Genomic DNA, 9721 nt, shown 5'->3' with positions numbered 1-9721 from the left:
ATAATGAATTTCTCGTTTGTGCCTCATCTGTTAAAACTCATGGACTCAACTGGAATGTTGGTAACATTCTGTCATGTGTGGTGTTTTCCTGTTAACGCGGGAATGAGGGTAGTTGCTTTGTCCCTTATTGTCCTCAGTCAGTTCAAAATCAAAGCAAGTGACTGACAGGAAATGCATGTTTAAAGCTGATTTCCTTGCATTTCTTGTTTTGTACTTTTTGTACGTCTATGTTGCATACTCAGACTCAACACTAAGGAGCAATTCATTGAGAGTATGCATGTATAAAAAAAGATCATGACCTAAAATATTAACCCCTTAGATGTCAAGTAATAAACCTTTCAATAAATATCTTCATATTTATTGAAAGGTTCTTCCAAAATGGAATTCTTCATGTTCCATTTTGGTTGTATTTATTTAATGTATTTAATCACTTGAATATATGAGTCATGCTTTTGGTATTTTGCCAAAAAAAAAAAAAAAAAAAGCCTACTCTGTATATGGAGAGTCATCAGCCCCTAAAACAGACTTCTAATGATTAAGATCCCTAATAAGCTTGGGTCAGGACATAATCATTGTCGGAGAGACTGTGCTAATCTGAGGTAATTAGTGGGACTGATGTCTTCAGCATGGACTAATATTTGTCCTTCATAATAAAGGGTGTGGTTATTATCAATAGCATAAACAACAGAGATAACTCCAGTATGTACATCAAGATTAAAATTAAACCACAAAATGTGAAAACAATGAGTTTAAAGCTTTATTTGCTTATATATTTACCTCATGTAATAGTTAAAAACACAAAAAAAGACATAAAATATTAAAACATTACTTTTTAATTAATACATAAAAATCATTAATTTGTAAAGACATTTCACTATTTATGTTACGATCCTCACTCTGGATAAAATATATCTGCTAAATGAATAAATGTACATGTAAGTAAACACTAACAGGCAGTTGATGAATGAGTGAATTATATCTAATCTGGAGATTACCACATAATAGATATGAAATAGTGGACAGACTGAACATTACAGTACAGTACAGAGATTATAAGGCAAAACACATGTCTGTTGAGCGGAAACAATAGCAGAAGCAAGAGGGAGGGAGGGACTTTAAGATAGTAGAGGAAAAGTGAAAGAATAGAGGGTGTTTCTTTTATATAAATGGCCCGCAGAGACAGCACAAGTGTGTTTTGTATGTGTGTGTGCAGTTGCTTGTGTGTGTGTGTGGGCTAGTGACCACCTTTGTGTTATTTTGGTTTGTTTATTTGTTTTCTGTCAGGGCTGTGAAGTGGAACATGGGTAGTAGAAGACAGGAAACTGCTGCCTGTCTTAGATGCCCAGTGAATGAAATATTTCCTAAATGTTAACACAGTAGAATGTGAGCTTGTATGGATGAATGATTCAATAAGGAACGTATAAGTGGAAGAACAACACTAGAACAGGGTCATGTGAAGCTGCTGCATGTTTCTGGTGTCTGCTGCAAACATGTTCCGTGTTTCTCTGCTAACAGCTGCAGTATGTGGGCACAGATCAAATGTTGGGCTCAGTATTGCCCACAGGTGTCAAATTATACCTTGGGTTTTCAAAGAAAATCTGGACTATATTTCTAAGGACATTTTCAAGGATGCTGTAAAGATTTAGAACAGTAATTTAATCTCCCTGATAAATGTGAATTCCATGGTGTGAAGTTGCATGTGTTAAATGAGCTGCTTCCTGTGCTTTAAAGCGAAACATTTATATGGTAGAAGACGGAAACCTGACAGTGTCAAGTCAAAGAAAGTGAGTGAAGCATGAAATCAAACATCAAAAATCTTTTGTAATTCACTCTTTTTCAAAAAAGTTAATCTCTACACTTCTTGTACACTTTTTTGCTAAGTTTCATTCTTTATTCTCTATATCGACATTGTGCTGTTTTAAGCTCTTATGCTGATTGAATTAAAGCTGATTTTGGTAATTTTTTGGATATTATCTATCTCAGAAAGTAATCCACAGGAGTCCATCAATTAATGTCTTGTGAAATTAAAGGGTTCAACCAAAAATGAAAATTCTGTCATTAATTCCTCACCCTCATGTCATTCCAAACCCATAAAGCCTTCGTTCATCTTCAGAACACAAATTAAGATATTTTTGAAAAATAAAAAAAAACCTCATCTACATCTTGGGTGGCCTAAGGGTAGAACCATTTTCAGATAGATTTATTAAAGAAACATTAGATTAGATTAGATTCAACTTTATTGTCATTTATGCAGAGTACAAGTACAGAGCTAATGAAATGCAGTTAGCATCTAACTAGAAGTGCAAGAATATAGTGTTTTATATACATATAAGTGCAGAGTAAGTGAAGATATGATTTACAGAATATACAGTGGAATTGCTATATACAGTATTGAGCAGAGTATATACAGAATATAAATAGGAATGCAATGTAGGGATTGTATGTACATTATGAACAGAGCAATGTAGATTATATAGATTACAGATTATATATACACATTATGAACAGCAGAAACGTGAGAACAGTGGTAATAAATAAATACAGCTGGATGAGTGTGCAAAGTATTGATAGAACAATGTATTCTATGCAAAATAGCAGTAGTGCAATATTTTATAGAAATAGTTTACTGTGCTTGTACAGTAACAACTTTAGACAGTTTATAGTGTAATAACTTTAACAATGTGCAGTCTGTGCAAAATATGAGTAGTGCAAATGCATGTGTGTAAAGTACTGTGACCAGTGCAGTAATAAGCAGGTGCAGGTTAGATTGGTGGTGTGGCGTTCAGAAGTGTCACAGCTTCGGGGAAGAAGCTCTTCCTGAGCCTACTAGTGCGAGAGCGTAGGCACCTGTAACGCCTGCCGGATGGAAGGAGGGTGAAAAGTCCATGGTTAGGGTGAGAGGCATCCTTGATGATGTTTCTTGCCCTGCCCAGACAGCGCTTATAATAAATGTTCTCAATGGAAGTTAACTGGGTGCCGGTGATCCGTTGAGCAGTTTTCACCACCCGCTGGAGTGCTTTGCGGTCAGATGCGGAGCAATTGTTGTACCATACTGAGATGCAGTTCGTGAGTATGCTCTCAATGGTACAGCGGTAGAATTCCACAAGGATCCTGGGATTCAGGTGAACTTTCTTAAGGCTCCTTAAGAAGTAAAGGCGCTGCTGTGCCTTTTTGACCAGAGTGGAGGTGTTATGGGACCAGGTGAGGTCATCAGAGATGTGGATGCCAAGGAACTTGAAACTCGACACACGCTCCACTTCAGCTCCGTTGATGTAGATGGGTGTGTGTGCATGACTCCTAGTCCGCCTGAAGTCCACAATGATCTCCTTTGTCTTCTGGGTGTTTAGTTGTAGATTATTGGTGGCACACCACACAGCCAGGTGCTGCACCTCATCCCTGTAGGCTGACTCATCGTCATCCTTGATCAGACCTACCACCGTGGTGTCATCTGCAAATTTGATTATGGTGTTGGAGCCATAAACAGGAACACAGTCATGGGTGAAGAGGGAGTACAGGAGAGGGCTCAGTACGCAGCCCTGCCGGTGTTCAGGGTGATGATGGAGGAGGAGAGGTTATCTAACTTGACGGACTGAGGTCTGTTAGTCAGAAAATCTAGAATCCAATTGCAGATGGGTGTGCTGATTCCAAGCTGGCTGAGCTTGGAGATCAGCTTGGAGGGGACTACTGTATTAAATGCAGAACTGAAGTCCATGAACAGCATTCTCACATGTGTGTTTTGACTGTCCAGGTGGGTGAGGGCAGAGTGAAGTGCTGTTGAGATGGCGTCCTCTGTTGACCTATTGTGGCGATAGGCAAATTGGAATGGGTCCAGTGAAGCAGGGAGACAGGATTTTAGGTGGGATGCAACCAGTTTCTCAAAACACTTGGCAGTGATGGGGGTGAATGCAACAGGACGGAAGTCGTTAGGGACCGAGGCAGTGGAGTGTTTCGGTACTGGTACGATGGTGGAGGTTTTGAAGATAGTGGGGACAGTTGTTTGGGCCAGGGACAGATTGAAAATGTCCGTGAAGACCCCAGCTAGCTGCTCCGCACAGGCTTTAAGCACACGACCAGGTATTCCGTCAGGGCCAGCTGCCTTCCGTGCATTCACCTTACGCAGAGTGGAGTAAACATCTGATGTGGAGAGAGTGAGAGGCAGTTCACTGGGTTGATGCTCAGCTTTGAGTGAGATCTCCTTATTATTTTGATCAAAACGAGCATAAAAGTGATTGAGTTCGTCTGGGAGGGAGGCAGAGCTGGAGGGGGGCACAGAGTTAGGTGGTTTGTAATCTGTGATAGATTGTATGCCTTGCCACATACGCCGGGGGTCTGAAGAATTGAAGTGTTCTTCAATCTTCTGTTTGTGTGCGAGTTAGGCCTGGCAGATACCCTTCCTCAGGTTGGCTCTGGCTGAGCTGTAAGCCTCCTGGTCTCCAGACCTGAAGGCTGCATCTCTTGCTTTGAGCAGGAGGCGAACCTCTCTGTTCATACAGGGCTTCTGATTGGGGAAGATTTAAATTTTTTTGTGTGTAGTCACTCTGCTCACACATCTGTTGATGTGCTCCATGGCAGAGTTGGTGTAAATGTCAATGTTAATCTGAGAGTTTGTGGTGGCCTGGGCAGCAAACTCACTCCAGTCTGTGTGCTGGAATTGATGTTGAAGAGTGGAGTCAGCACCTTCCAGCCAGATTTTAACAGTCCTTGTTGTAGGTTTCACACATTTGATGACCGGGGTATATTTGGGGAGTAGGAACAAAGAGAGGTGATCAGACTGACCCAGGTGGTGGAGGGGTGTGACTTTGTAGGCATCACTCACATTAGTATAAACGTGGTCCAATGTTTTATGTCCCCTTGTAGTGCAGGAGACATTTTGATTAAATTTAGGGAGAACAGATCTAAGAGTGCAGTGATTGAAGTCCCCAGCAACAATAAAGGCTCCATCCGGGTGCAGGGTTTGTAATTTGCTAATAGCAGCACAGAGTTCTTTCATAGCCACGTTAGCATTAGCGTCCGGAGGTACATAAACTGCAGCAGCAACAATGCAAGTGAACTCACGTGGTAGATAGAATGGCCTGCACTTGATAATCAGGAACTCCAGATCAGCGGAGCAGTAGGTATCAACAATGACAGAGTCTTTACACCATGATTTATTTACATAAATGCATACTCCACCACCCTTGTTTTTACCAGAGGTTGCTGCTACTCTGTCAGCCCTGAAGAGAGACATGGTTGAAAAACTATTTTTTTGCAAATTCATCCAGTCGTGCTAATGTTTGAGAAAGCACACACTTCAGCTTTAAAGAAAAGATAAACAATTATTGAGATGATTAGCTGACCTCTCATGATCATGCATGATCTAGTCTCTTGGTTTTATTAGTTACCTCTCAGTCCTTCCTGTCCTCTTAGGTTGAATGTCACATGGTTGACACATTGACCACTAACAGTTTCATTTTGAGTTCAGTTCCAGCTTCAGTTTTAAAGACAGGCTGATGAAATCCAAAGCAGTGAAGCTTTAACAATATGAAACTAGAACGATCTACAGGATCAACACAGAGACACAATGTACAACACTGAGAGATCAGAGATATCCCATGATATTTATGATGATGTGATGACAAGAAATGAGGACAGAGAAGAAAGAGTGGAGATGATGGTGGATATCTATGACAGTGTGGATACTGTTAGACATCATGATCCCAGGACACACACAGAGAAACACCAGCCACTTCAGCAACCAGGTAAAGTCATTTATCTGATACACAGAATAGTCACACAGAAGTATTGTAGTATTTATAAAAAAAATTCTCAATTGCTTTGTCTTAACAGTCTCAAACTGTAAGTGCAATGGTCACAACTGTTTTATGGGACATCACAAATCCAATGCATGTCTGCAACTCACCCCAAACATTTCATTCGTGCTTCAAAACCTAGTTAGTTAACTGGCCAATGCCACCAAAATGAAACAATTTTTATCAATGTGTCAGCCTTATGGGTCAGAAAGTGTAGATGCCGTTCACTATCCCAGTCAACCCTAGAAATGTTTTACAAAGTTCAGCATTTTTTTTCTACTTTTTTATGCACAATTGTATGTATCCATGTATACATTGTATGAATACATTTTGTAATAATGTGTGACATGTAAACAGAAGATCAACATATGTATGTGACTTTTTCACATTTCATTTACATTTATTCATTAGGCAGATGCCGACATGTTTCCTGTAAGGTCATCAGTGTTGGGCTAGTTACTCAAAGAATGTAATATATTACTAATAAAACAATTAATTATGATTAATCGCATCCAAAATAAAAGGTTTTGTTTACATTACATATGTATGTGTACTGTGTTTATTTATTATGTATATATAAACACACACAGATACAGTATATATATATTGAAAATATTTACGTTTGTACATTTATATATTCATATTCTTATATTTTATATTATATATAAATATATTTAATATATAAACATAACATATTTGTCTTAAATATATACATGCATGTGTTTGTATTTATATATACATAAGAAATATATACAATATACAGACATATGTCAACAAAAACTTTTATTTTGGATGCGATTAATCGTGATTCATCAATTTGACAGCACTAATAAATATAAATAGAGAGAGAGAGAGAGAGAGAGAGAGAGAGAGAGCAGCGCATGAGTGATAATAATGCGATATCCGCCTTTGATCTCGTAGTATCTGATCTACTTCGAGAGCTCAGAACTGTCCATCTTGACTGCTCTTATTTCACTCCCCTCACTGCAGCCGCCTACTCTCGCCTATATTTCAGGCGAGGCGCATCTCATCTGTTTCAAATCAAATCAAAGTCAAAGTGATTGCAAAATCTTCAAGAATAAAGTTCTTGATGTCATAATAGTGAAGCATAAGTATGAAGACACATTGAATCTCATGTTTGTCGTCCACAGGAAGTGTCTCAGTGAAGAACAGAAAGCACAGAGCAGCTGAAGTGTGTTTGTGTCTGCTGTGTTTTCTTCTGCTGACTGCTGTAATAGTGCTGTGTGTGTGTTTCATCTCCGAGAGAAAGCAGTTACTAACTCACATCAGTAACCTGACTGAAGAAAGAGAGAAGACACTTACCAAATATGAGCAGATACTGAACCACAACAATAACCTGACTGAAGAAAGAGAGAAGACACTTACCAAATATGAGCAGATACTGAACCACAACAATAACCTGACTGAAGAAAGAGAGAAGACACTTACCAAATATGAGCAGACACTGAACCACAACGATAAATTGACTGAAGAAAGAGAAAAATTAAAGAATGACACGAACCAACTGCATACTTGGCTTTATGAACAAGGTAATTTTCTCTTTAATTACCCTCAAGTATTAAAAATACTTATTTAATAACTGCTTCTATTAACAGATCTGCGTGCTGACAACTTTAAATGGATATACTACAACTTCAGCTTTTATTATATTTCATCTGAGAGGAAGAGCTGGAGCAACAGCAGACAAGACTGTCGACAGAGAGGAGCAGATCTGGTGATCATAGACAGCCAAGGGGAACAAGTGAGTGACAAAGAAAAAGAGTTTGTGTTTGTTTGTGCACACTGAGGCAGATGGGTTGATCTGTTTTAACTACAGAGAACGGTGTTTTTAAAATCATTTTAGCTGTTTATGGATTATATATATATTACTGTTCTTTCAAAACAGGATTTTTTACAAAAGATTGCTGATATTGACAATTTTTGGATTGGTTTGAAAAAGATGGAAGGAGTGTGGAAATGGCATGATGGTGCCACAGTGGTAAATGGGTGAGACATCACTTAATTTAACTGATAATTAGCCTGAAAGCTTCTCTACAGTCAGTATCATATCATACTCATAACCGACCAAGTCTACTGAGAATCAAACAATTTGCTTCATTGTTGTTTCAGGTACTGGAGGTCTCAGTATCCACGTTCAAACAGCTTGTACTGTGCTCTGATGACTTCATCAGGTTGGACAGATGAGTCATGTTTTTATCAGACAAAATGGATCTGCAAGAAAACATTTTTTTTTTAAATCACTCATTACATTAAATATGTACATGCAGTAAAATAAACCCATCATGTTTTTTGAAACGCAGTAGCTCTGCTTTGTAATTTTAACTGTATTATTGTACAATACAAATCATTTTGAAATTAAATATCTTTACTATGTGTTATTTTAAAGCTGCAGTCTGTAACTTGTAAGTGTTCAAAATTGTAAGTGTTCAAAATTGACAAAATTGATATAATAAGCGAGTACACCATGAATCCATTTTCCAAACCATATTTTTGGCTTGTCCTGAATCACTACGGTACACCTATAAGTGTTTATATTCAGACTATTTAGACTGGTTCGAGTAGGTTCTGCTGCGGAGTAGCCCAGCAATGGCTACAATGTTCTTCCACAAGACGCATTTCAGTGCTGTTTATTAACCGCTAGAGCGCCAAAAGTTACGGACTGCAGCTTTAATGTGATATATCTATGTTATTTATCTAAATGTTATATATTGAAATAATTATAGATATCCACTCCATTAAAGTCTCTGGATATTACCATTGCACCTCATTCTCACTCCCAACTTGTCACATATTGACGCTTGGACAGGACCCTTTGGCGTCACTTTTTGATGTGCAGGCAGGGTCCTCCATTGCTTTAAATCAGAAACCCTTGGTGTCAGTATGCCAAAGCGAAAGGCACTAGGAATTTTATCACAAGTAAAGTCTATATTGGGGTAATAATATTGCCATTATTGCATATATGTTGGGGTGTGATTTTTCCATTTTGTGAACAGTCACAACTGTTTTATTTACATCACACTATTTACACATACGAGCACGTAACCCAACCCTTGCCCCTAAACCTACCATTTGTCAATAAAACACAACATATAACAGGCAGATACAGCTACAGTCATAATTTATTTAAAAAATATTAATATTCCAAGTCTTCTGAGGAAAAACGATTGATTTGTGAGAGTAATAGACGTGATTGCCGTCTCCGTCCGCTGTAAAGCTCATCCTGTGCTGCAGCATAGACATAATAAATACTATAAATAATAAATAAATAAGTATTTATTACGTCTATGTGCTGCAGCCTGTGCACAAATAGAAGCCTTAGGTTAGCCTTGGTTGTGAAATGCTATTGCCTCTTTTGTGTCTCGTCATGCCACGGGACGGGAGTATCTTTTTGAACGAGATGTGAGCGAGTTAATGTTTTACTCTCTTGTTCGCATAAATACATCATATGGCTTCAGAAGACTTGGAATACAGCACGACTTGTTTGTGATGCATTTATACTGCTTATTTATGGTCAGTTTTTGCAATAAATACCTGTTACTGTACTTATATTTGCCTGTTACGTGATTTATATTGCTCAGAAGTGGGTAGATTTAGGGTAGGGGTGAGGTTAGGTGCTCCAATGAAAGTTTAAATTTAAATAAAATTATTTATATTTTTTACAAATGCATGCAAACCATTAAAATAAGACAAACAACTGAAAACAATGGAGGACCCTGCACGGCAGAAAGTGATGCTAAAAGGATACCCCTGTGCATCGAAAAATAGCGCTAAAGGGGTACCTTGAGCGTCGAAAAGCAACACCAAAGGGTCCTAACCAAGCATCAATATGTGACGAGTTGGGAGTGATGGGTCAGTGGTCTGGTGTCTCATCCTGAAGAAGGTCTATCAGGCAGTTTTCCTCCCTGCTGGTC

At 38.5% G+C, this 9721-nt stretch overlaps 1 protein-coding gene across 1 annotated transcript; it reads left to right on the top strand.

The window, feature by feature from the left end:
* Positions 1-5459: 5459 nt before the first annotated feature.
* Positions 5460-8166, top strand: LOC306865748 (uncharacterized protein). Its single transcript, XM_079410516.1, has 5 exons — positions 5460-5738; positions 6941-7339; positions 7406-7551; positions 7696-7796; positions 7920-8166. Exons 1-5 carry the CDS (start codon positions 5561-5563, stop codon positions 8044-8046), a joined length of 951 nt encoding a protein of 316 aa, XP_079266642.1. The 5' UTR covers positions 5460-5560; the 3' UTR covers positions 8047-8166.
* Positions 8167-9721: the final 1555 nt, after the last annotated feature.

Source organism: Barbus barbus, assembly GCF_936440315.1.
Source record: "Barbus barbus genome assembly, chromosome: 47".
Taxonomy (NCBI): domain Eukaryota; kingdom Metazoa; phylum Chordata; class Actinopteri; order Cypriniformes; family Cyprinidae; genus Barbus; species Barbus barbus.
Note: the sequence above shows the minus strand (reverse complement) of the source record. Positions and strands in the feature narration are given on the sequence as shown.

Bases quoted from the DNA above. Each gene is read 5' to 3' on its own strand.
- LOC306865748 (XM_079410516.1), top strand. From the start codon at position 5,561: ATGTACAACACTGAGAGATCAGAGATATCCCATGATATTTATGATGAT. The intron at 5,739-6,940 runs GTAAAGTCATTT...TGTCGTCCACAG, and splicing joins CCAGCCACTTCAGCAACCAG to GAAGTGTCTCAGTGAAGAAC. The intron at 7,797-7,919 runs GTGAGACATCAC...TTGTTGTTTCAG, and splicing joins GGTGCCACAGTGGTAAATGG to GTACTGGAGGTCTCAGTATC.